Source organism: Gadus chalcogrammus, chromosome 13 (assembly GCF_026213295.1).
Source record: "Gadus chalcogrammus isolate NIFS_2021 chromosome 13, NIFS_Gcha_1.0, whole genome shotgun sequence".
Taxonomy (NCBI): domain Eukaryota; kingdom Metazoa; phylum Chordata; class Actinopteri; order Gadiformes; family Gadidae; genus Gadus; species Gadus chalcogrammus.
This window is the reverse complement of record NC_079424.1, coordinates 24474124-24501532: the sequence shown is the minus strand read 5'-3', so window position 1 is coordinate 24501532 and position 27409 is coordinate 24474124. Positions and strand designations below refer to the sequence as shown.

Genomic DNA, 27409 nt, shown 5'->3' with positions numbered 1-27409 from the left:
TCACCCTGAGGAGTCCCATGTTCCAACCTCCTCAAAGGAATGGAGACAAGGGGAGGGGAAGGCTTTCCTCGCCTCCCAGTCTCCTCCAGCCAGCTCTCCCTCCGAGGTCCGCCCACTTGCCTTCCTGGGCCCTGAGCAGGGGATGTTGACCATAGCGAGACAGTCCCACGTAGGGGCCTGCTCCGGGGACTCGGACACAAACAGTGCAAGGGAGGCGGCGTCCGAGGAGCAAGCGGAGCACAGGTCATGGCTGGACAGCTGGAGGCCATCCAGCTTGGCTAGCGAGTTGGAGTGCTTGAGATGCGAGGGCATGGTAGGGCCCGCCAAACGTGTGCGTGCCTCGATCTCCAGCGCTCGCTGCCGGAACCAGCCATCCGGGTGAGGAGACCCGACTGGCGTGCAGCTGCACCTCCGCAGTGCACGGCGTGAAAGACGAGAGGAGGTCCCCAGGGAAGTGAGACCGGTCTTCCTCATCTTCGGAGGGGAGGGAGCTCCTCTTTGGGCCCCTGCAGGTGTGTTGCAGCAGCAAGCGCTCTTAGTGCCTCTCCAGAAGCTGGGCGCAGCTGGGGACCAGGCCCTGGTGGGTCTGGTGCTGGGTGAGGACCAGGCCCTGGGGGGCTGGGGGTGGACCAGGCCCTGAAGGGTCTGGTGCTTGGGGTGGACCAGACCCTGGGGGTCTGGTGCTGGGCGAGGATCAGGCCCTAGTGGGTCTGGTGCTGGGGGAGGACCAGGCCCTGGAGGGTCTGGTACTGGGCAAGGACCAGGCCCTGGGGGGTCTGGTGCTGGCGGAGGACCAGGCCCTTGTGGGTCTGGTGCTAAGTCCCTAACTTAAGTTAGGGACTCAAAGATAGGAAAAATTCTAACTTCCTATTACAGAAGCAGTCCCTAACCTGTTGGCCGTTTCCTATCATATCTTTGGCCTCCTATCTTATCTTAGGTAATCCTAACTGTTCTGTCAATCAGATTTTTCGATCGGCAATCGTCAGGTTATGTCTGTTTCTGCACTCAGAATGTGCACGAGATTGATAGAACAAGTTACAACTTTGTTAATAATGGCAAGCTAGTAGCACTAGTATTACAGTCATGGTGGGTATCGGTAAAGAGAACAAGAAGAGGAGTAATAAAGTAGTAAAGTAATTCTTCCACCAAATTCAAAATTAAATGTCTTTGCAGGCGATAAAATAAAATTAAAATATGGTCAGGAAAATTTAACAAATCATTATGCAGTCTCGGTAGCCTTTTAGCCATCACGTTTCTGTTCTGATGCTGCTCGTCTTCATTGTCATACAGACCTACTAGCAGTGCTGCTGCCATTCTTTTCAGTTATTGACAGTTATTTTGAATTTAGGACAGGGTGTATGGCCACCTAACTAAAAAATTCCTAACTTAGGATAGTTCTGTAATGGCTAAAGTCCTATCTTAAGATAAAATATGATTTCTTCCCAAGTTAAGTTAGGAAACCTCCTTCTGTAATACCAAACCCCCTTAATGCCTTCTTATCTCAATATAGGATAGGATTTCAGAGTTAGGAAGTTTCTGTAATGAGGCCCCCCTGATGGGTCTGATGCTGGGGGAGGACCAGGCCTTTGGGGGTCTGCTGCTGGGGTAGGACCAGGCCCTTGGGGAGGACCAGGCACTGGTGGGTCTGGTGCTTGGGTAGGACTAGGGTCGCAGAATGGCTCTCCTCCGTACGAGGCTCCATACTCTGCAGCTCAGGAAGCTGCCCTCAAGCACAATCCCCACCTCCATCTCATCCTGGCTACTATCATCTGGGCCTCCATGAGGCGGGGATTGTGAAGGTGAGGAGGAGGAAGAGGAGGAGGAGGGAGGGGGGGGGGGGGGGGTTACAGGCAGGCTGCAGGAAGAGCTCCGTATTGGAAAGTTTCAGCTCACAGGGTGAGTTCTTCGTACCCTTTAAGTCAAGGCTTAGTGTCCAGAGAAGGAGGGTCTCCTCTGGTCCTGGGCCGAGACACTGGGTGGAGTTCATGGGTGTTTGAAGGGGTGGTTTCCTAATCACACACACACACACACACACACACACACACACACACACACACACACACGCACACACACACACAGGGACTAAAAACTAAAGACGGTGGGGGGGTTAAAGCAAAATAAATGATGGCTGCATTGCTCTGCAGCAGGTGTGGTTAGAGATTATGCTGAAACACTGTAGCGGTCCCACAGCATGGTGGTCAACATGCTGCTCTTGTTTCAAAACTTACAGCGAGGCGCTTGTTGTTGTTTCTGTTGTTATTATTGTTATTGTTTGAACTCTCATTCAGTGATACCAAGTCCATCCCTGTGCCTTCCCTTCCTCCTCCTCCATTGGGATGCATCAGCACCTCCATTTCTGCCTCCTCCTTGCGCACCTCCTCCTCGTCCTCCTCTTTTACGGTACTGAACTCCAGGCGGCCCTCCAGGGCCCCCAGGCCAGCTGTGCCCTCCGCCGTGACTCCGCCGCCTCCGGCCCCTAGGTGGGGCGGGGGACCCTCGTCGTCCAGCAGCGCGTCCCGCTCCACATCCTCGATCTGAATGAACACCTTGTCCATGTTAAGGAGCGGGCCCGGGCCGCGCACCGGCGTGGAAGGCTCGCTTTCCAGCGCAGAGTCCGACAGTCGTCGGAAGTAGTAGTTGTTGTAAGCGGGGTCCACGTCCAGCCCCCCGACCCAGCCCGGGGTCAGGCGGGAGGGGGACACGCCACCTGGCTCCGCTGGGGCCCACTGGCAGCACTGGGAAATCCCCTGGTGGCCGTCAGTGGACATCTCACAGTCGATGTCCGGGTGCCAGAGCCGGTTGTGGCGCTGTTTACTGGAAACACACAGAAAGAGGTATAGATGCATAGATATAACACAAAGACAGAAGTACAGATGCATAGATGTAACACACAGACAAATGTATAGATTTAAAACACAGACAGAAGTATAGATGTATAGATATAACACAGAGAGCTATATAGATGTATAGATATAAAGATATAACACACAAACAGTCGCAACATTTGTTCAACATTTCGGGCGTTTGGTCACAACAGGGAGGCTAACTCTCCCGATCATACTGTTCGCGAACGTCCATTCTTTGGGAAACAAAATGGATGAGCTTCATGTGAGGATATCCACGCAGAAGGACATCCAGGATTGCACCTTGTTGTTTTTCTGCAAGACATGGCTGGGGGAAAAGTCACCTGACGCGGCTGTGACACTGGACGGATATACGGTCTTCAGGGGGGACCAGAGCGCTAGGGATAGCGGTAAAACCCGGGGAGGTGGAACGGTCATCTACGTCAAACAATCCTGGTGCAAGGACTGCAGGATTATTTCCAAATCCTGTTCGGAAAACGTGGAATATTTGACGGTAAGGCTAAGGTCGTTTTATTTACCCAGAGAACTGCAATGCATAATTGTGAGCACTGTGTACATCCCCCCCTCTGCCAATGAGGAGGCTGCACTTAAAGAACTGCACGGCTCGATCAGTGAGCATGACAACTCTTACCCTGATGCTGCTTTCATCATTCTGGGAGACTTCAACCACTGTAACCTTCGGAAATATATTCCAAAACTGTATAAGTCTGTGACTTTCCCCACCAGAGGAAACAAAACACTGGATCAATGCTACAGCAACATTAAAAATGCTTTTCTCGCTGCACCTTTACCACATTTCGGCAAATCTGACCATCTAGCAATAATACTAAGGCCCGCATACATCAAGAGGCTCAAGGCGAGACCAGTCACAATTAAAACTGTTAACACCTGGACTGACAGTGCACAGGCAAGTCTGCAGGGCTGCCTGGAGGCCACAGACTGGAACATCTTCAGAGATGCCACAGACAACATCCACGACTACACAGAGACTGTGAGCGACTACATCAGCTGGTGCACGTCTATATGTGCCCCCCCAAGATCTGTGAGTGTGTTCCCTAACCAAAAACCTTGGTTTAATGGGGACATAAAACAAAACATCAGAATTAGACGGGAGGCCTTCAAGTCAGGAGGTCAAGAGGAATATAAAAGAGCCCGGTATGACCTTGAGAGGTCTATCACAGCTGCAAAAAGGGCCCACTCCAAAAAACTTGAAAGCCTCTACCTGAACAACAACACGCGCAGCATGTGGAAGGGAATCCAGGCAGCTACGAATTACAGGACTACCATGACGACCCCAGACACCCGAGATGCCACCCTTCCAGACCGCCTTAATAACTTTTATGCCAGGTTCGACAGGCTGAACACAGACACTCCCTCAAAAGCCCCCTGTAACTCCATGGACACTGCCTTCCAGGTTACACACGCACAGGTTCTGAGGGCTCTGAAGCAGGTGAACCCCCATAAGGCTATGGGACCAGATGGCGTTCATCCAAGAATCTTGAAGGCTTGTGGGGAACAATTAGTGGGTGTGTATGCTGACATTTTCAATCTGTCCCTATCCCAGGCAGTAGTCCCCCGAGTATTTAAATCATCCATAATCATACCGGTTCCAAAAAAGCCTAATTCATCCACGCTGAATGACTTAAGGCCGGTGGCGCTAACTTCAGCCCCCATGAAGTGCCTAGAAAAGCTGGTTCTTACCCACATAAACGACACAGTATCGGACACTGTCGACCCATCCCAGTTTGCCTATCGCCCCAACCAATCAGTGGATGATGCGGTGGCCATAGCCCTACATCACACTTTGCAACACCTGGACAACAGCAGAACATATGTCAGAATGTTTTTCCTGGACTATAGCTCTGCCTTCAACACCATCCGCACGGGCAAGCTGATTGGTAAACTGACAGACCTCGGTGTCCCGACTCCCACCTGTAACTGGATCCTAGATTTCCTGATTGAAAGACCACAGGTGGTGAGAGTGGGGAGGCGGGTCTCTGCTGAGCTTATAGTCAGCACAGGTTCACCACAGGGCTGCTGCCTCAGTCCCAAACTCTTCACCCTGTACACGCATGATTGTGCCTCCACACATGATAACACCATTGTCATCAAATACGCTGATGACACCACCATCCTGGGCCTCATCAAGGGGGGTGACGAGTCAGGCTACAGGAGTGTGATAGAGGATATTCTCATCTATGGAGAGGAGAATGACCTCATCTTCAACGTAGCCAAAACAAGAGAGGTGATAGCAGACTTCAGGAGGCGTCCTGCCCCCCTGCAGCCCCTTACCATCCAAGGGACTGAGGTGGAGAGGGCGGACAACCACCGATTCCTGGGACTGCAGGTGATGTCTGACCTGAGCTGGTCTCTAAACACTGCTGCCACAGTGAAAAAAGCCCAGCAGCGGCTATATTTCATCAGACTGCTCAGGAAATCGGGACTAAACCAGCATCCTCTCACCCTGGCCTACAGTGGACTAGTAGAGAGCATTCTCACTTCAGGTATCACTGTCTGGTACGGGAATACCACACAGGCAGAGAGCAGGGCACTCCAAAGGGTCATAAAGACTGCTGAAAGGATTACTGGGACCACACTTCCCTCCATGGACTTTATTTACAGTCAGCGCTGTCGGAAAAGGGCAGTGAGAATCATTAGAGACTCCCTCCACCCAGCTCACCCTCTACTCAATAACAAACATTGCAAATACAGACTCAGACACAGTAGAGCGGACAGTATCATCACACACACAACAAGATTCTTCAATAGCTTCTTCCCTGCAACAGTGCGACTGATGGCATTAACAGAGAACATCTGAAAAAATACAATATGCAATATTGTATTTTATTAATTTATTTATTTAAATATATACTCACCACCCTACCCCCACTTCCTACGTGCAATAACGCTGCTACATGTGTTTATACAGTATGGTTGCACTGCTGAATTCAATTTAATTTAATATGTATATATATTTTTTAATTTTTTAATTTTAAATCACTATCTACTGTGGTGCTCTCTGAAATGCAATGCACAACATGCAATTTGTCCTTATCTCAAATTTTAAAATTTTTAATATTTTTTATTATTACTATTTATTGTGCTGCGCCCTCTCTCTCTCTCTCTCTCTCTCTCTCTCTCTCTCTCTCTCTCTCTCTCTCTCTCTCTCTCGATCTCTCTCTCTTTGTATTAATACTGTACTTGAGAAGCCCTGCACAAGAATTCCAATGTGTTTGAACTGTCTGGTTTATGCACAAATGGCGAATAAAAACCGTTGAACTTTTTGAACATATCCCTTTGCACTTATTGTGCAACAGTCGCTTTGGATAAAAACGTCTGTCGTCAGCGGTGTGTGTCAATTCACACACTTAGAGACTTAGAGACTTAAACGACAAATGTTGTGCTTTCCTAGAAAAGTCAACACAACGATTTAGCATCGGGCATATGTCCACATAAAAAAACAATCATGGATTCAGGATTATTAAACAATTTATCACTGATCGGAAAACAGTCCTGCAACTTCTAATGCCTTTTAAAGATTTTATATAGTATAACAAAATGTTTATTAGGCTATTACTAGCACTGCTGTGATATTTTCTGAAATGTATCATTTTCATCTGAGGAATGCACTAGGAACAACTACTGCTCTTTCGCATGGGCGAGGGCCACCGGAAACATTACCTCCAAATATTTTACCTCATTATGTTCAATACAAGTGTATTTATCTACATGACAAAGCATCTGATATGTAAACTAGAAGGCGATTTTCCATCTGCACAAATGCACTGTATGAACTTACATTAACCCCCCGTGTTTGCGCGCACAGTTTAAGTGAACATTTGTTTTTGCAATGGGAATGGTCGTCAGCCTATCGAAAGCAAAATTAACGGAAACTGACATCCCTAGTATAGATATAACACAGATAGATGTATAGGTGTTTAGATAAAACTAATAGACAGATTAAAGATGTTTATACAACAGTTAGTTCCGACCAAGTAATTTGATTGGACAAGAGGCATTCCATGAGTACTGATATAGAGTATAATAGCACTGGGACTTTTAACTATACATGGATCACTCCGCTTTACAAGTGTTCTAATAACCGTTCATTTTATTAACAGTCTTTATGTAGCTTAGATTGCATCAAACTTTGCACCGCAAAGATGAAGATGTTTCCATAAAATTTGAGTTGAATTACTAATGGTCAGAAGAGGACGAAGGGAAGGAAAGAAGCCTGCACTGATACTTCAGCGCAAACCTAGAGCAAAAAAGGTAGGCTAGCTGGTCTGCAGTAACTGTAGACCTATACAAACTAGCAAGCTAGTGTGTTTATGTGTGGCTTGGCAACAGTTCAGTCCCAGTCCAGTTGCGGATCTATTTGCGTTAGCGGAGCCAAATAAATCAATAAATAAACAAACAAATCATAACATGTTGTTGCTTATTGCTGTTAACTAATAAATGGTGCTTGTAGAACTTTTGTATAAAAGCAATATCACACTCGAGGTCGTGCTGTTGTACTGAATATCAGCACGGCTGTGATTATCTTCAGCACTCGTACCTACAGCCTTGTACCTGTTGTACTGATATTCAGTACAACAGCACTCCCTCTCGTGTGATATTGCTTAAATAGATAGATGTATAGATGTATAAATATAACACACAGATAGCTATATAGATGTATACATAACACATGGACAGATATATAGATGCATAGATATAAGCACACAGCCCACGAGTGGCCCTGGCTTGGGCTTTGTTCACAACATAAGGCCACATATGTGTAGATACATTTCTGCCTAGCCAAGGCTATACTGATATTCGTGAACAATCTGATTTTGGAGGTACTGATGTCAGCAGAACCCTGTGAGCGGTGATTCCTCCAGGCTTGGGTGCGGTGCAAGTGCTCTACCTGGCGTCCAGGATACCCTCGTACTCGGCCAGCTGCCTCATGAAGGCGGCGTTGGGCCTGGTGATGCTCCTCTTCTGCTTGACGAAGCCGTAGGCCTTCTCCAGAGACCAACCGTACTCCTTCATGGCGTAGGCGATCACCGTGGAGGCCGAGCGGCTCACACCCATCTTGCAATGCACCAGACACTTGGAGTTGTTCTTCCTGTTAGCGGTAGGTGGCATTCGAGATGACCATTTGATTTGATTACGGGGTTAGAAAAAAACATAACATAATACTTAAATAGATTGAACATATATTTCCAAAGTAGTCCTTTAAGGTAAAACCAGATGGAAATATGTACACAGACACACACACTCACTTGGCCTTGAGGATAAAGTGGTAGGTATGGTTCCAGTGGGCCAGCAGGTCTGTGGCCTCCTCATCATACACACGTATGTTGTGGTAGCAGAATGTCCCAGGGAAGAAGTTGTCTATCTCCCGGGTCACGTTGAGGATGTAGCCAACTCTGGCGAGAGGGCGTCACCGATTTTGTCAATTACACTTCAAATGATTGTTTGTGTTTTTATCTTGGGTCAAAGCAGGTCTCACCCTGTCTCCTGCAGCTCTTCCAAGTTAGACGCGTTCCATTCTGAGCCCTGGGCAACAACAAACACCTCGTCAACACTGCTCCTCATTCTGTACCACCCTTCGCTACAGTAGCTGTTATCCAGACTCTGTCAAAGATGTTATTATTATATCTGGAAGACAACCTTTTGCGGCTTTGAAGTCATATAAAAAGGTAATGGATAGTATCAACTGTATGGGAGATCTGGGTGCCTTGACGTGGATTAAGTATACACACTCACCATTACTATCAAACCCCCCCCCACATGGAAAATGGCCATCACATGTTACCACAGCCCAACATATTCCTATTCAAGACAACATATGAATACATTTATTGCCTGATTTGTCTGACAAGGACAAGAAAACAATAAAAACTGAAAATGTTAATGTTATATTTACTGAAAATATCATGAATAGAAAGATAGATCTATTATTCAATATAAGTAATGGAATGTTCTGCATGTTAACTGGTGCACTAGCCTGGCAGTTACTAGCAAGTATTTACCAGGTAGAGGTGGTCGAAGATCAGTGAGGCCTTATCCATCTGACCCAGGATCAGAAGCATCTCGTTGTCGATAAACTCCTTGTACTCGTTCAGGTTGCAGCTCATATGCTGCTCCAGCTCTGTGCGGATCTTAAACACAGATAGCTCTTGACTGTTTCTTAGTGGCATCATTATCATTATTACTGCTACTGGTTTGATTTACTGATTTGGCAGACACTTTGGCTGATAGGACATAAGGGTTTCGTAACTCACAACCTTTTCGGTGGGAGACAAAGACCCTAGCCACTAGCCTAACTCTTATTTTTGGCTCATATCCACAAATAATTCATTGTTGTACATCAATAATTCATAATATTCATAATATTGTTATGATGTGAAGGTCTGAGGTGACCTTGACTGTAATACTCGTTTTCATATCCTCCATCCCTAGTTTTGATACAACATAACCAACATACAACATACCAAGATAGACTACTCTCACTTCAGTTACCATGGCCAGTCATGATGTGCGCCATGATGTGAGCAAAACTGGTTCATAACAGGCTAACTCTGAGATAACTCGGCCAGGGCTGCATTGGCCACTTCCTTCGTCTCATATCCAAAACTATTGTATTACAAGTTTTCCTCCTTGTTGGTCACATATGTTGCTGGCTTGACAATCAACTTGACTTGTCTTTACTGAAGTAATTTGGGAATTGGGAGCAACTTTGGCTCCTTTCACACTACACAGGAGCCAGGAGTCTGACGGTAGCCTACGTAGCCGAGATGCGGGGTCTCTAGCAATAGCTTACAAACTTTACTAATGTTGTTTACTGATGGGAATTGATTCCTGTTCAGAGTATGCAGAAGGCTGTATAGTAAACTGGAGCGCCATCTCTCTTCAAATATACAGTAATTAGGTTCATGTTACAAATTTTGTTAGACGTTTTGTTATTTTTATCACCAAGTCAAACGTGGCGAACACTTGATGCCTTCACCTCGTCTCATGGAATCAGCCTTTCCATTGTGCCATAGCACAAATCATCCCCCCATCCAACCAGTAAAATCACTGAAATAGCATTAGTGGCTTGGGAATCCCCTGATCAATCCCATTTTAAGGGTGCGATAGATGATGGCTTATGAAGCCTGTCTCAATCTTGAACACACATTTTTCAGGTTCAACCTATCCGTGATGGAGAGAACTCTTTCCTCAAAAATGAATCAGCGGTCCAGAAACCTAAATTCCCGACAGTCCAGGGAACCCGCTACCTGAAACTCAGTGTTTCCCCCACGTTCACACAGCAGCGGCACGCCGCCGCTGCTGAACTTTCTCCGCCCCTGCAATAAAAATCCTTCTCCTAATTTTTTTTTTTTTTTTTTTTTACGTAGCTCCTTTTAGAAAATGTACAGCGCGTAACGTCAATTGCGCAGCACGCGGCACATCGTCACGTAACCAACATCAAAGAAGAAAAATACACAGCGAGTGTGGCAGTTGTTGGCAGTAGGCTACCCTACACGGTTGCAAAGTTACATTGATTCTAGCAGTAGCGAGTGAAGCGGAAGATCGAAGAAAGAAGGAAAGAGAGAGACAGACAGAGAGAGAGAGACAGACAGAGAGAGAGAGAGAGAAAGTAAGTTGCTAAAATGTGTCGCTACATGACCACCAGTGTTAAAAACCCTCTGAGCCCAATCATTTTATTGTATGATACAATAAAATGATTGGGCTCAGAGGGTTTTTAACACGGCACAGAGGTTGCGGTTTATAGATACAATTTGTATCTATAAACCGCAACCTCCGTGCCGTTTTTCCTCTAGTATTGTGTGTGTGTGTGTAGGCCTATGTGTGTGTGTGCGTGTTGTCGCTCTTTTTGGGATCACTCATAGCCTTTACAGGAGCTTATATCCAGTCAGGAATTTATAGCCTAGGTATTTTCGGGAACTTTGAAAAATGAATCCATACTGTTAGATCCAATGTTGTTCTTTATTGCCATATAAAATCCGTTTTCATCGCGTATTTTAGTTAGGGATTTATGCTAATCGCCTGTAAGCATGTGGTCATTAGCATAAATGCAGGGAAAAAACCTAAGGACTTCTTAAAAGATCATGAATAGTTTATATTATGTATAACTTATATTTATTTTATAATTTTCTCATCACTTTTTGACTCCCAAGACTAAGAAGAAGTGTTTCAAGCAATAACAAGCTTATCATCGCTCTCTTGTCCTCTTCCCCTGACTCTCACTGTCTCACAAAGGAGCTGAGCTCACCTGAGGTCTATTTGTAGTGCTAAGGCTCACACTGGTTGGTATTCAATTAGCCTTATTTTTTACTTTTCATGTGTGTGAGTCTGTGTTCTTTTCAAATTTTAGTTAGGTTTATAATTTAAAAAGATGTGTTTTGCCCATTGTTGCAGGAGATTTCATTTTTGAACAAAGTGTCTTATGTAAAAAACAGTTATGCTTTGGGCATAGCAACCATGTTTAGTGTTTAAGCATTAGGCAAAAATCTGTAAATAAATTGTGCAAATTATATTTGCGTTGTGGCATTTTTTGTTTAAATATTACTATACAAAAATATAAAAATCTGTAAATGAAGACACAAAAGGCAAAGCAACACCAATAATCCCATCTACAGTAATACAGGACGGTTTGAATAGGATTTAAGTGCATATTCTCCTCTCAAAGTGCACCAGATTCATGCATTCCAATGTAAAGGGTACAAAAAAATTTAGGCCGGGGGGACATGCCCCCAGACCCCCCTAGAGGGTTCGGGGACCACACCACCGCTGCTGAAAGAAAAAATCCTGTGGGAAACACTGAAACTGGTGTGCTTTATTTTTCGTTTACCTGTTTGGACGTGACGTTGTCCAGGTCCTGGTAACTCATGATACTGCGAAGCTGGGCCTTCAGGAGTCGTTCGGTGCACTCTCTCTCTGACGGCCTAGGAGACCATACAGACCGCTGACACTGTAACCTAATGCACTGGGAGCCTCTACAGTATTTTGCCTATGATAGGATAATAATAATAATAATAATAATAATAATAATAATAATAATAATAATAATAATAATAATAATAATAATAAGTATAACCGCAAACTGAGATTAACGGGGTCCGAGCAAAATGAAAAGTCTAGAACACACTAATGGAAGATATATAAATATAACATATAATTGTCATATTTAAGGAAAGATGTTCCACTTATAAACCTGAACTGCAGCCTCATTCACATGGTCAAAATGTCTATTGATAAGCACACAACATCCAGAAAACTCAAAGCACACATTTCTCAAGTGAATTAAGGGCTTTCTTCAAACATATACCTGAAAAAAGAATTTTGAGTCCAGGTCAATCTGGTAAGGCGAAATAAAGCTAGTTCATATTTTTTTTTAAATAGCGCCACTTTTGGGTGCAGTACCACAATTTGGGTTTATTAGTAGTGGGGGGAATTGGTACCCACCTAATAATAGTCGTATGTTTTTTTATACAATAACAAAATGGTCATATAAGAAAAATGGGCTAACTGCTCCAACTTTATTGGACAATATCTCGAATGGAACTAAGTAAAACGAATTCTGTCCGATGATTTTTGTGAGGCTTGGTCTAAAGTTTTTTTCTGGCGATTTTGGTGAATTCTTTTTGTAGAATATGAATCTTTTTATCCGGGTTTTATAAATGCGTCTGATTCTAGAGAATAATATTCTGAAATAATTTTGAGTCCAGGTCAATCAATGGTGGATAGACTTGAGGTAAAGTTGTTGCTTATTTGTCGTGTTAGATATGATTGTTCACAATTGGTGTGGGGGGGGATGCGTCAGGAAACAAAGTTATAAGTCCTGGAAGCCCTAACTTCATTTGAGAAAGTGAAAGATGATCTTGTGAGTTGTCCAGGTGGGCTAACCTCGATTTATTCCCCCACACCAATTGTGAACAATCCTATAGCCTATAACACGACAAATAAGCAAACAACTTTAGCCTACCTCAAGTCTATCCGTAGCCACTTGCTGCACTCCTGGAATAGCATTCTTCTTCAATGACACTTTCTTTGGGTTCTTTGGGTCAGCAGCTCTTTTAGGAAGGATGTCGTCCTTATCGAAATGAGCACTACAGACACCGTAATCCTTCTGCATCAGCATCTCGATAATAATGGATTGAATTTATATAGCGCTTTTTCCTAGACACTCAAAGACGCTTTACATTGAAGTAGTAGTTAGGTGGGGAAGGCTAGTGTGAAAAGGTGTGTTTTGAGGGCAGATTTGAAAGAAGAGAGGGTTGGAGAGACTTTGATGTGGGAGGGGAGTGAATTCCAAAGGGTGGGGGCAGCAACTGAGAAGGCCCGATCACCAGCCACTGGTCTACCAGAGATCATTGTACTGCGATGGCAGTCTATGGAAAGTTTCTGGGGTGTAACTTTTCATTTGTTTTCCGAAGCCGGGGAAAACACAAACACGAACCATCTCTCTCTCTTGACTTCAAGCTGTAGATGGGTCGTCTTCTCCGCCTCTCCGGTGCTTGAGCTGTCCTTCACTCTATGCGATAATCACGTGTGCAGTGCGTCTTCTGTCAACAACGTGCAATGCTTGATTGTAGCGATATTTTGTAACTGTAATCTACATATGCAAGTCCTTTAATTTAACGGCTCCACCATCACCCCCTCCACCAAAATCCGTAACCTTGGAGTTATCCTGGACCCCACTCTCTCTCCTTCCTCCCCCATGTTAACCATATTACCAAAACTGCCTTTTTCCACCTCCGAAACATCGCCCGCCTCTGCCCCAACCTGTCAACTACCGCTGCTGTGACACTCATCCACGCTTTCATTTCATCCAGGCTTGACTACTGTAATGGTCTTCTCTACGGCACCACCAACAAAGTCCTCAAAAAACTTCAATATGTCCAGAACTCAGCTGCACGCCTCCTCACTGGTACCCGCTCCAGAGAACACATCACACCTGTCCTCCGTGAACTCCATTGGCTTCCAATTAAACACAGAATCAACTACAAAATCTTACTCATCACCTACAAGGCCCTCAACAGCCTAGCCCCCCCCTACCTTGCCGACCTCCTCCATCACCACGCCCCCTCCTGATTCCTCAGGTCCAATTCTGCCAACCTGCTACAAGTTCCACGGACTGAGCGACGGACTTGGGGTGATCGGGCCTTCTCAGTTGCTGCCCCCACCCTTTGGAATTCACTCCCCTCCCACATCAAAGTCTCTCCAACCCTCTCTTCTTTCAAATCTGCCCTCAAAACACACCTTTTCACACTAGCCTTCCCCACCTAACTACTACTTCAATGTAAAGCGTCTTTGAGTGTCTAGGAAAAAGCGCTATATAAATTCAATCCATTATTATTATTACCACCTTATTCCTCATGTTTAACCTCTGTTTTTCTTTTATTCCTAGTCTGTCTTACATAGTTTTGATAGGGCAATATGTAAAGCGTCTTAGAGTACCATATTAAGCGCTATATCAATTTAATTTATTATTATTTATTATTAACATTTAAGTAAGATGTACCTTGGGGTCTCTTATCCATCAAAGAGGCTCGCAAAGGACGCATACGCTTCCACCTGTGGCTCCAGCCCTACAGGAAATGACTCAGCAAGTGCTCCATCTCGTTGCACCTGCACCCAGCGGCTCGCTTGCAAGATTTTGGCCTGAAGTTCTTCCCAGACCTACACCCCAGCCATCCAACACGCATATCTGAGAATCAGGCTTCTCTTTAATAATGACAAAAAGTTATTAGAGAAATACACATTAACTTTTTGTTATCTCATAAGCGGCGTCGTGCCGGCTCCTTTTGACCTTTTGACCCAAGACTTCAAAAACGTGGCCACAGGCCAGCTGTGTCTACACACCTTAAGCCACAAATGTACACCTCCATCCCACAAAAAATGGGGACTACAAACTAACCTCTGTCTTATGTACATTTACTGTACTGTTGGAGGTCATGCCCCTTTTCCGGCCTTTTCGAGATAGCTAGGGATGCTAAAATGTTTACACACATTTCCCGGGGCCCCGAGAACGACATATCCGAGATTTGGAGTTCTAGCCCTTAGAGAAAAAAAGTTTTCCCAAATGGACTGTCATTTGGACTAAGCCCCTCAGAAGTGTTACCTGCAAGACCTAATGGTTCAGAATGTGGTGGAAAAACAGTTTTTGAGATAGGAAGGTCCTTCCGCCCTGAAATTTGAATACCTTATTCTAAGGCCTAACTGGGACCCCCCCGAAACTTGGCCCGGTCGGACCCCGAGTGCAGGAAGGGGGGGCCTGGACTTTCATAATCCTCGCTCGGTGACTGTAAAGGATGTTTGGTCGGATGTTATGACGAAGAATCATAATGTGAATGGGAATATTCTATAAATGTCTTGATATCATCTTTCGTCTCAACACTTCTGCTGCAGCCGCTTAAAGTCTCACTCCGAGAACCTTAAAATATGAATCAATCCATTAGAAGTATGAAAATATCTTCCCGGTTGCGTAACGGGGCAAACAAGGTGTCCTTTGACATCTACGTTTCGAGGCGATTGCAACAGTGCCACACATGATCATATTTGAATATGTTTCGGGGTAGTAATTAGCTGTCGATTTTGGAGGCCTTTATCAATAATGACCAGCTATAGATTTGCTTCCCAATGGAGATTTCTGACAAATGACATGTTATTTAGCATCTACACGTTAAGCTGAGTCCAATGAGATCAAGCTCGCCCTCTTGCTACACCGAGATCATGTCCTAGACCTAGGTGTACCATGTAAAATACATGTTACCATTTTCTAGAGTGTCATGCTTGGTGTCATTGGACTCAGCTCAACGTGTAGATGCTAAATAACATGTCATTTGTCACAAATTTCTATCGGGAAGCAAATCAATAGCTGCTCATTATTGATTAAGGCCTCCAATTTCGACAGCTAATTACTACCATTAAACATGTTCGAATATGCTCATGTGTGGCACCGTTGCAATCGCCTGGAAGCGTAGATGTTGAAGGACACCTTGTTCGCTCTCTTACGCCACCGGGAAGATATTTACATGCTTCTGATTGACTAATGAATTGATTCAGCTATTCCCCCAGAAGTCTGGGGTCAAAAGGTCAAAAGGAGCCGGCACCACGCCGCTTATGAGACAAAAGTTAATGTGTATTTCTCTCATACATTTTTGTCATTGTTAAAGAGAGGCCTGATTCTCAGATATGCAGGTTGGATGGCTACGGTGTAGGTCTGGGAATAACTTCAGGCCAAAATCTTGCAAGCGAGCCGCTGGGTGCAGGTGCAACGAGATGGAGCACTTGCTGAGTCATTTCCTGTAGGGCTGGAGCCACAGGTTGAAGCGTATGCGTCCTTTGAGACCCCCTTTGATATATAAGAGACCTCAAAGTAAAGCTTACTTAAATGTTGTCGACCCAGTCACCTATTGCATCACTTCCTTTAGGGCTTCGGCCTCCTAATTGATCAGACATTATAGTATAATTGAATGCCCTCTTTCATATATATGATACCTCCACCACTGGGACGTGGCAACAATTCTCCAAATCCATATGGGGAGGGGGGGGTGATGCTTGTGGACAGTAGGGTTGTACACTAGACATAAATAGGAAGAAAACTCAGGAGAAGGTGTGATGGAAAATCTACATGTTGTATTGTTTTGGTCTATATGAATTTAAGTTTTGTTGCTATTCTGTGTAATTTTAGATAGTGTCTGCCTTCTGCTCTCCTTTTGGGTCATTTAAAGTTTGAACGTTCGAGAGTCGTGTGATGCATTTTATTGCCTGCCTGTTCCTATGTTTTCGTGTGTTGTAAATCAGATTACAAGCAATGCTTTGATGTATGGGCTTGTTTTCCTCGACCCCCTGGCTAGCGTCAACGAGGCCAGAAGGTCACTCACGGCTGCCGACCCCTCAAATGGCATCGGGGGGGGCTTCAATAGAAAAGATTACCATCTGGTAAACAAAGGCTGTTGGTTTTATGGGGGGGACACCCCCTCCAGAAGCCAACCGAAGTGAATAAGAACTCATTACTTTCAAACACTCAGTGGACTTGTCTGAGCGTACCTTCAGAGAATGAAGTAACACGCAAAGAGGAGCTCCCATCTGAGGCCTCAGATTATTGTAATGTATGCCTGTTATGTTGTTTGTTGATGCATGTTGTGATGTATCTTTGTTCGTACTTTTATTACAAATATATATAATCATTAATTGTCAACAGTATTGTGTGCTTTTTTGCATCTAAATATCTCATCTGCTTAGACGCAATATCTGATACAGAAATTGCCACGACAAAGGAATGACCTCTCATAAATATTTATTTGATAAATTGTTTCAAATAACCCTGCCTCGTTAAATCAATGAGCTTGGTGTTTTGCTTTCAAAAATAGGTTATAGAAGAAGTCTAAACTGCAGAAAATAAAAACATCCAAGCTGCCTTTTAAGGATACCTTGGAATATCTGTCTATTTTTTAACCATCGGACCCTAGTTTACGACAAAAACAACACAATTTACGGCAGCTCATTTGCCGCGTGGTTTTTAGAGCCATGTAAGGATTAGAGGGGCAGGTCGATAGCAACCACCATAGCAACCATGACGGTCAAGTGACTGGATGCAGCCCCGTTGAAAAAAATAGAATACCACCCTCAGGAGATTAATGATATTTAAATGATTATGACCATGAAGTCTTTATTTGCATGGGTTTACATTTCGTTCTGTGTAGCATGGAAAAATCTGAGAAACACTCCCATTCGGAATGCATTGGTTTACATTTCTTTCTTTGGAGCACAGTTATTTTTATTTATTTTCAGTTTTTGAGGAGGTGCTTCAAAGATGCTAATTTTTCTGCAATAATCCAAAATCAAATGGAAAAACCCGTTGGCTTTTTGTCAAGGGAACCCAGGGCGACGCTCACTTCCGGGTTGGCCAACATACGTCATCCCTCCACCACTATACTGTAATAACACATGTTGAAGTTGAATGATAATGAATGAATTTATTCTTTATTCTGCCTTAGTATTTATTTATTTATTTAGCAGCGAAATGCAGTGTGTGTGTGTGTGTGTGTGTGTGTGTGTGTGTGTGTGTGTGTGTGTGTGTGTGTGTGTGTGTGTGTGTGTGTGTGTGTGTGTATAACACGCTATTTTATGTTAAAATGCGACGTAATCCAGTGTTCACGAAAACGTACACTGTCAACGTATGCTTTTGGCGACTGGGTTGGCTCTCAGATATACGTGTTTCTAACAAGATGATATCATTAAAAGTTACATAAAGTAACGGTTTAATAACACAAACGCAGGAAACACGTGAGCTGCTAGTTTAGCGAAAGCAGCGTCCCTAACAACCTGACGTCGTTGAAACCGGTTGAAACATGCGAGCGAGCCGATACAATCTTCCTAATAACTATAAAACTAAAGATCAGACACAATCACTGACTGAAGATTATCCAAGTAAAAAGTATATTTCTCGCTAGAAATGTTATTAGAAACACGTTTAACGGTGAATCGGTCCTAAAATATAGCATTTCCCATTCAGATAATAAAGATTAATAAAGATCATACACATTCACTGACTGAAGATTATTCAAGGAAAAAGTACATTTCTCGCTAGAAATGTCATTTGAAACACGTTTAATGGTGAATCTGTCCTAAAATATTGCATTTCCCATTCAGTTAATGCTGGGTTTTGCGTATCATATGCACGCGAAATGGATGTATCCGCCCTCCACAGTAGTTAATGCTGGGTTTTGCGTATCATATGCACGCGAAATGGTCATTTGGCGTATGCACTGCACGCATTTTGAAAGTGTCAAACCGTGCGATCTGTACGCATATTGGTGAGACTGGGTTGCTATGGGAATGAGTCACACCAAGTTTAAAGCTTGTAGGGAGAGAGTGCAATGTGGCAGAAGTTAAAGTAATGTGCTTTAATTTAGAACTCTAGATGGTGGTCTATGGTGCTATTTCACTTCATTAATGTACCAAGTTTTTTTATTTTACGCGCGTTTTGATGTTCAAAACGCGCGTATTTTACGTGCGCTCTTGAAAGGCTTAATTGCGGCGTAAAAAGCGGCGCTTTTTTGCGCATGACGGCGTAAAATACGCAGTTTTTCTACATTTTACGGCGTATTTTACGGCGTAATGAAGGTGATACGCGTCTAAATGATGCCGCTTTCTTGGGGGGATGGCTTGCCATAAAAGCAACATTTTACGCGCGTATGAGGCGCGTATATTTATGCGCGTAACGCGCGTATATATACGCGCGTACATATACGCGCGTACATTTCAAGAGTTCAAAAAATGTAACTTTTTACGCTCATACGCATGACGATTAGCCGCGTTGCCCAATCAGCGTTGAGCTTGACCCGACGTCACTGGCAGAGAGTAGTGAGCTTGGACAGAAGCATACGGCCGACATCTTTCTTTATTCTGTGTGGAAATAGTAACATAGTTACGCCATTAAATGCTTTTATGGAAACATTTTTAGCGAGAAATGTGCATTTTACTTTCATAATGTTCGCTCGGTGAATGTGAAGGATGTTTGGTTTGATAGTTATGACGAAGAGGGAACGCTCCGACAGAGTCTCTTGTTACTAAGCAACCTCAACGTCTTGGCGGACTATATATCTGCTGATCAACACTACGAATGCTGGAAACACACCAGACACACCATGTGAAGTTATTTAACCCGATTATTGTTATTTATATCCGAGATTATTTAATCTAACCCGATCTAAACTCTATCACCCAAACACGGCGGCGTTTGGGTTTCCTACCTTGGACTCCAGCGCAGCCACGGCCGACAACTTTCTTTATTCTGGGTGGAAATAGTAACATAGTTACACGATTAAATGCGTTTATGGAAACATTTTTAGCGAGAAATGTGCATTTTACTTTCGTAATGTTCGCTCGGTGAATGTGAAGGATGTTTGGTTTGATAGTTATGACGAAGAGGGAACGCTCCGTTCACTTGCATGGACATGGACTCATCTAGGCGCGTTAGGAGCGTGGGCGCGTTAGAAGCGTATGCCCATTTTTGACACAAAATGGTCAAGCAACATTTTACGCGCGTTACGCGCGTAAAAATTACGCGAGATACGCGTTTGGTGTGGCCGCACCATAAGATGGCTGCCGTAGAGTAAGAACAGTGTATATTACGGATGGGCGAAATTATTCTTTTCCGGGAACTAGTTCTTTCAGTTCAGTTCACTATAACGATTCGTTTATTTGATTCGGTCGTTTTGATTTGTTCGTTACGTCAGATTACGTCTTAAAAAAAATTAAAAATAAAAAAACTTTTTTTTATTATTTTTATTTTAAATTGGTCATGGGTCCGGACAGGACCGTCAAGACCGCGGTCCGCCGTTTGGAGATGCCTGCTATATAGTATAACCGAACGTCCCACCAATATTTCTACCACTTGCTTACTCTCTATATTTCATTCATGGTTTTACATTTATAATTTTATTTTACTTTACATTTAATTCTTCATTGTTCAGGCATTACAGAACTTTCATGGTCATAAATAATAAATACGAACTGCAGTTTAATTTCTTTGTTTGTTCTTAAATTGACGTAGAATGGAGCAAAGACTCCTGGGATTGGGAAATGTGTTTATCCAATAAACAGATGGAGGTCAAGTCTATTTTCAAAAAAATTTAGGGGGATATATGAGTGGCCCCACGTCGAATGGTATGACCCAAGATACGTCAGACAGAGAAAGCGCGCATATTCGACGGTACCGCCTTGTCATTTGTTTACCCAGGTGCCATTGCAACACCATTGCTACCTCTCATTGGCTGAATCTTTGAGAACGTTGTAGACTCAATCAATATAAGTCGCGGGGAGACGGAGCTCTGTTCGTTTGTATATTTTATTTACGTGACCATATTTTTGGTTTATGTAAAAAAAAAAAATCAAAGAACCAGTTCTTCTTGTTTTGGGGAACCAGTTCTTGTCGTTCACGTTCGGGATTCGTTCGTTGTAACGAATCGGTCGCGACCGACTCATCCCTAGTGTACATCAATCCACACTCTGCGGTTTGACCGTTTTGGAGTATACCATCCGGGTCCCTTCAGTACACTTCTTTTCGCCCTGATCTTAATTGGAACGCCCTACGTACTCAAACTAAGTATAATGAGTGCGGATAGTATGGATATTGGAACACAGCAGCTCTAAATCTCTGTTATCGTTTAGTCAGACCTGTTTAGGTGGCTAGGCTAACTACCTCCACCGGAGCAAGTCCTGCTGTTTTCAAAAGCATCTGTCATTTCAAAAGCAACAACAAACCGATCGCACATATCCTGCCAACAGAACGGACAAGAGAAACGTATAAATCCCTTTATTTACGGCGTTATGTTTTGATATGTCAATAAAAACCAAATGTATATGGCTTTACATTTACGTCAATACTTGTCTTGAAATTATACAGAGGAGGCGGGGCGTGCTGGTGTCATATACCATTGTTGGGAACGGCAGTTACCATTCCTGAACGGCATATGCCATGGTATGTTAGTGGTCCCGGTGGCACTTACCGTTCCTGAACGGCAGTTACCGTTTCTAAACGGCATATGCCGTTCCTGAACGGCGTATGCCATGGTATGTCAGTGGTCGCGGTGGCACATGCCACAGGCCAATAAACGATCTCGGCGTCTCTCGATTTGGAAGCGAAACTCAATGCCCCAAGCCAATAACATGGACGCCAAACATTGATCGGGCAAACTATAATACTCGATTTTCAATGAAAAAGGTATCTGGAGGGTATATTTGATGGGTTTTCATGCCAAAATAAAGACCCTGGGCTCAATTTGCGCCGGAATTACACTTTAATGCCATACTGTGTCTTGGTAGACCAATTCTTGGAAACTAATGAGCCCAAATGTTGAACACCTGATGAATTTCAGGTGCTGTTCAATGTTGTGTTTCTTAAATGAGTGGCGATGACAGAATGTCATGTTCAGCTTGTTCATAATGCTCTAATCAGGATTTGCACTCTCAACCTAAGTACACGGGATTATCCGGTTGAGCCAATGACATTCCTGAACTGCGTGAAGCCTCATTCACATGGTGAAAATGTCGATTGATAAGCGCACAACATCAAGAAAACTCCAAGCACACATTTCACAAGAGAATTACGTTTTTTTTTAAAAGAGTACAGATCTGAAAATTTGCACTGTTAATGGTTTCCACCTAATGATAGCCGTATGGTAGTTATACAATGACAAAATGGTCATATAGGCCAAATGGGTTGAGACTCTGGACGTTTGGGTTTTCTATGAAATTGTGGGAAAAGTAAAAAAACTTAGAGCAGAAGACCAGGGTGAAATAGATGCATCTGATTTTAGAGATTAATCTGATGAAAGAATTTTGAGTCCAGGTCATTCTCGTAAGGAGAAATAAGGCTGGTTCATATTTTTTTTAAATAGCGCCACCTTTGGGTGCAGTGACACAATTTTGCTATATTAGTAGTGGGGGGTATTGGTATCCGCCTAATAATAGTCGTATGTTTTTTTATACAATAACAAAATGGTCATATAAGAAAAATGGGCTAACTGCTCCAACTTTATTGGCCAATATTTCTCAAATGGAACTAAGTAAAACAAATTCTGTGATGATTTTTGTGAGGCTTGGTCTAAAGATTTTATGTGGCGGTTTTTTTGAATTCTTGATTATTTTTGTAGCCTGTGAATCTTTTTATAATTTTTAGCTTTAATATAAAATTGTGGGAAAAGTATACATTTTTAGGGCATAAGAACCTAAGAGGGTTTTATAAACGCGTCTGATTCTAGAGATTAATATTCTGAATGAATTTTGAGACCAGGTCAATCTGATGAGGAGAAATAAGCCTAATTTATAAAAAAAATTACAATAGCTCCACCTTTTGCTGCAGTGCCACAAAATCTCAAGAGTTTTCGATTTAAGGTATAGGCTGCATTATGACTTACAGAATTTGAGGGGCAATAAAACGTTACAGAAACAATAGGGGCCAATCGGACCCATAATAATAATAGTAATAATAATAAAAATAATAGACACTTACAGACGCTTTGTGTCTATCATTTAGAAAACAAACAAAATAAATGTATGCATACAAATATATGAAGATATTTTTTAAATGTTTCGATTTTGTACATCATATGTGCACAATATTCAGATTTATATAAAAGGTAATGTGTATAATGTTATGTAATTCATATATAGTTGAAGTAATGTGCAATACATGCAAATTAGTTCCTTCTCAATAATTCTTCCTGTATTATTAACAGAGCTTTTCCTTACTCTTTTGGGGGCTTAGTGACTAGGCAGGGGTCATAAACTGTGGCCTGTGAAGCCCTTTGGGACTGGATCTTTGATATAGGAGAGCTATACTCAATTGACTTTACACTGACTTGTCCACGAACATGTCGGGCGAGACTGGCCGCGTGGTCTCCAGGTCCTTCATGGCGTTCCACTGGTTGATGCAGCTCTGCTCCGAGGAGACGCAGCTGTCGTAGTAGCCCAGCCAGGTGAGGGCCATGCCCCCGGGGAAGTAGTTGTGTCTGCGCGACACCTCACAAGCCTTGTGCAGGATCTGCAGGGCCGACCTGCCAGCGGGGAAGGAGGACTCAACAACATGCCAGTAAGCACTGTTAAACTAATTTAATTTGTACAATAGCTATTAAATACCACATATTACTATAATCACATACACATATGAAAAATGATACAAACACATATTGCATAATTACACATCAAATTATGTGTTAAATCATCAACAAACACCCATGTTTGATATCGCTACTGACATCAAGTCGGACAACTCGGAGCCCAGAAATGATAATTCCGAGATTTTTTTGTTTTTTATGTTGAGTTGCCCTGAACCTAGTAGAACTCAGGGAAAAAAGTGGTTAAATTCTTCAGAAAAAAAACTTGGATCAATTCATTGGGATGCAAGAGTCGTTGATATCACATCAGATTCAAGATGATGGTTCTGGTCTACAAAAACCAAATTATGGTTCTGGCTCTACAAATGATGGTTCTGGCTCAACTCCCTAAGCTGAGCGCCTGGTACCACAATCGCTAAGAGCAGCCAAAAGTAACAACTCTTCGCAGTGGGGGCACGAGCTCCCTGCCGATGTGAGTCGTACACCAGCTTCCGCAATTGACTCAAGACTCACTTGTTCAGAGTTCACCTGGGCCCTGTATAGCAGGGGCGGTACCCCCCCACCGCCCCTTCTTCTCCCTTACTATCGAAAAAACACCCCTCTTACGCACACTTATTGTAGGTTGTACGTCCTGGCAGCTGGCAATATTACTTGGCATTGTGTAGTGTCTTATCCTAGCTATCTTTGTTGTATACAGGGAATGGGTTAACCTAGCGATTGTTAGTACTTGGCACTTGGCTCTATGAACATCCTAACTGTACTGACAGCGATATATTGTTGTTTCTCTTTCTTTTGACAAATGTACTTCCTGTAAGGCGCCTTGGATAAAATTTTCTGCTAAATGCCCTAAATGTAAATGTAGATATCAAACACAGCACACGACACACATTTTCTGAGGTGTTCTTTCAGAGCTTGAACACACTTTCTATGTGCTTGGTAATCCACTTTTTTCCACTGGAAAAAAGTGGATAAATTCTTCAGAAAAAAAACTCAATTCATTTGGGATGAAAAAGTTGTTGATATCAAACACAGCACTTTGTACTACTTACCACATAGCCTGTACTGAGACCGGTTTGAAGACGTGAGTTCGCTCCACCGTGTTCACTGTAAACCCCCTTGGGAGGTATAATTGAGATTAGCGATGCACCGATTCCAATTTTTCTCCGATTACTTAGTCGCCGGATACGCGCTTCGGTACTCGCCAATATAGGTACCGATGAGTGAGGGAGTACTAAATAATAGCATTACAGTTTAAAGAGCAAGTGAATCCAAAACCACATATTTTTGGTTTTAAACATTGAAATTTGTCTTTTGTGATCGTAAAAATAGTAATCTATGCTATTTTATCACCTATGATTTAGCCATTCTCCCTAAAACACTATGTGAACGTTCCATCCAGCTGAATGCAGATAGCGTTCTTTAGTGATGTCAGACTACCTTTTCGGAGGTAGTCTGATGTCACGACCAAGGGGCACCGGCATCGCGGTCTGTGTGGACGTGGGGAGCTCTGTTGGGGCAGCGGTCTGCATGGGCGTGTGCAGCTCTATCTGGGCAGCGGACTGTTTGGGCGTGTGGAGCTCTGTCTGGGCAGTTCACCGGCTCTCCGGCTCTATTTAAAACCTCGTTCTAGGAAAGAGGGGGAAGTGTTATCGCCATGGTTACGACCCTAGGCAACTTTGTGATCTTTGAGTACCGTTGTTGTGTATGAGTTATAATGAGCTATAAGGAGCAATGTTATATATGAAATGCGCCATACACCGTAGCAAAGTTAACCATAGTATACTATAGGTGTATATATAGGGAATCCTTGCTATCTGACACGGGTATTAAATAAATGGCTGCAAAGACATAGCTTCACCATCCACACACAATTGGCGTTAAGTTTCCGAAAAGCTCCACTTTCTCTCGGGCCGGGGCAGTCAACCGCTGCTCAGGCAGAACCCCATCGTCCATTCAAACCACGCCACTGGTGCCCATTATTTTGGTCATAGTTTGGTCATACAATGGCATTGATTACTGTGTTGACAATCATGTAGGACAGATTATTACCTTTAAAAAAACAAACATTTTGGCTTCATTGGCTCTTCAACGTTAAGTGACGATGCGTAAAGCGGAATGGGTTGTTTTATCTGGGAAGTATTACAAGTACATGAGCACAATATCGGGCCCGAGTCAGAGTACTGGTATCGGTATATCCCTAATACATAAAATTTATGCAGGAGAAAATGTATACAATAAAACAATTATACATATCTAGAGAAGACAGTCCATCACTGGATTTAATTAAATTGCCTTCCCTCAACTCTATCATTTGTTAGTAATAGTTGTGCGAAATGATGGCGTCTATCTGTTATAGATAGACGCCATCATTTTGCACGTCTTATTTTTTTAAGACGCGCCTTTAAAGCCCTTGTGGGCCACATAAATTAGGTAGCTGGCCGTATATGGTGTTTGACAGGTCTGCTCTAGTCTATGGTAACCACTGACTACACAGCATGGGGCAGCAGAGAGCAGGACTCACCCATCTCCGTCCAGGTGGATCTTAGTGTCGCTCCACAGAGGAAGAACCATGCCAATGGAACAGTTCTTACTGATGGGAGGGCAAAGCGTGAGGGACAATGTGTGAGAAATGATAGCAACCACACAAATTAGTTTCCTATGCTACGTGCCCAGTGGGATGACTCAATGTATTTAAAGGATATTGCAGTGTTTCTAATTTCAGAAATGGGGCACTGAAGAGAATGGTTTTGAAGGGGATGGATTTGGTGAAGGTTGTGGAGGTAAAGTTGATGGTGGTGATGAGGGCTGAACAATTTGTAGTATGAAAAACACAACATTGCAATAAGTCAACATATAAACTGCTCTTTCCTGTAGGCCAGTCCAATGTGTTGAGATGAATTTAAGAATGTATTAAAACATCTTACTGATCTCCAGTCAGTAACAAATCACGCAAACTAAAATGCAGAATCAAAAAAAATAACCAATATGTGTCTCTATCACTCATAATAAACATGTATGTAATAATACCTAATATGTTAACATGTACAATGTGCGACTTGACCACACTTGACCACATGAAAACCTAAAATCCTTCCCTATGAACTCCGCTCTCTCCTTAGTCATTTCGCTGTGCCGTTTTGAATCTCGTTCATATGGAGTTATACTCTGGATCATTTCGGTCAGTTTTCCCTGGCGGTGTTATTCGGTCGGGTTTTTGTCAGTCAACATCAACCAATCAAAGCGTAGCGGGGCAAGTTGTTTTCTTCATCTACTGCTCTCATTCGCATGTCACCTGAGTGGAGGATAGAGTTGTGTCGCATACAAGTGAACCCAACGTGGCCAGGTGATTCTGATTCCGACTTTAGCATAAATTTTTTTACAATGACGATTAGAATTGGATTAATCGTTCAGCTCTAGTGGTGATGGAGATAATAAAAGGTGATGATGGTGAAGGCGGGGGGGGTGATGGTGATCAGGGTGTTGGTGGGGATGGATAGGGTGGTGTTGGTAGAGGGTGATGGAGGTGAAAGTGGTCAGGAGTTCCTCCTACCTGTCTTTGTTAGTGAAGTCCATCCCCAGCAGGATGTTCTCCTCCGTGTCCTGGCGGCCGTTAGTGTACACCACCACCATGTACCGCACGCGCTCCGACCACCCACTCTCCAGACGAACCGCCTACAGACCGACCAAAACCACACTCAATGACATTTTCACCATCCCAAAGAGCCTTAAGCAAAAAAAAACAATTACTGACCGCCAGCAAAGATTTCCAATTTAATGCGGGATGCTGGTATTCATCATTAGTCATCATTGCAGTTGAGTGGAGTTTACCATTTAACCTTGACATATGGAACACTTGAAGTTATAAATAAATCAAAAGAATGAGCATCAAACAGTGATGAAAAGAAAAGCTACAGGGTGCAT

The 27409-nt window shown here is 43.4% G+C and overlaps 1 protein-coding gene across 1 annotated transcript; it reads right to left on the bottom strand.

Annotated features, from left to right (window-relative positions):
• On the bottom strand, nucleotides 1-27409 carry LOC130401511 (protein phosphatase Slingshot homolog 1-like). The gene is made up of 12 exons (XM_056605320.1): nucleotides 27401-27409; nucleotides 27039-27160; nucleotides 26010-26078; nucleotides 24538-24603; nucleotides 23234-23428; nucleotides 11710-11803; nucleotides 8885-9013; nucleotides 8362-8408; nucleotides 8132-8278; nucleotides 7774-7974; nucleotides 2225-2814; nucleotides 1-827 (listed from the first exon to the last, which is right to left on the bottom strand). Exons 1-12 carry the CDS (start codon nucleotides 27407-27409, stop codon nucleotides 1-3), a joined length of 2496 nt encoding a protein of 831 aa, XP_056461295.1.

Excerpts from the sequence above, each read along its gene's own strand:
- LOC130401511 (XM_056605320.1), bottom strand. Across the intron at positions 24,604-26,009 it reads ATCCACCTGGACGGAGATGG|GGGGTTTACAGTGAACACGG; the intron begins GTGAGTCCTGCT and ends ATACCTCCCAAG. Across the intron at positions 8,279-8,361 it reads GAAGAGCTGCAGGAGACAGG|AGTTGGCTACATCCTCAACG; the intron begins GTGAGACCTGCT and ends CCCTCTCGCCAG.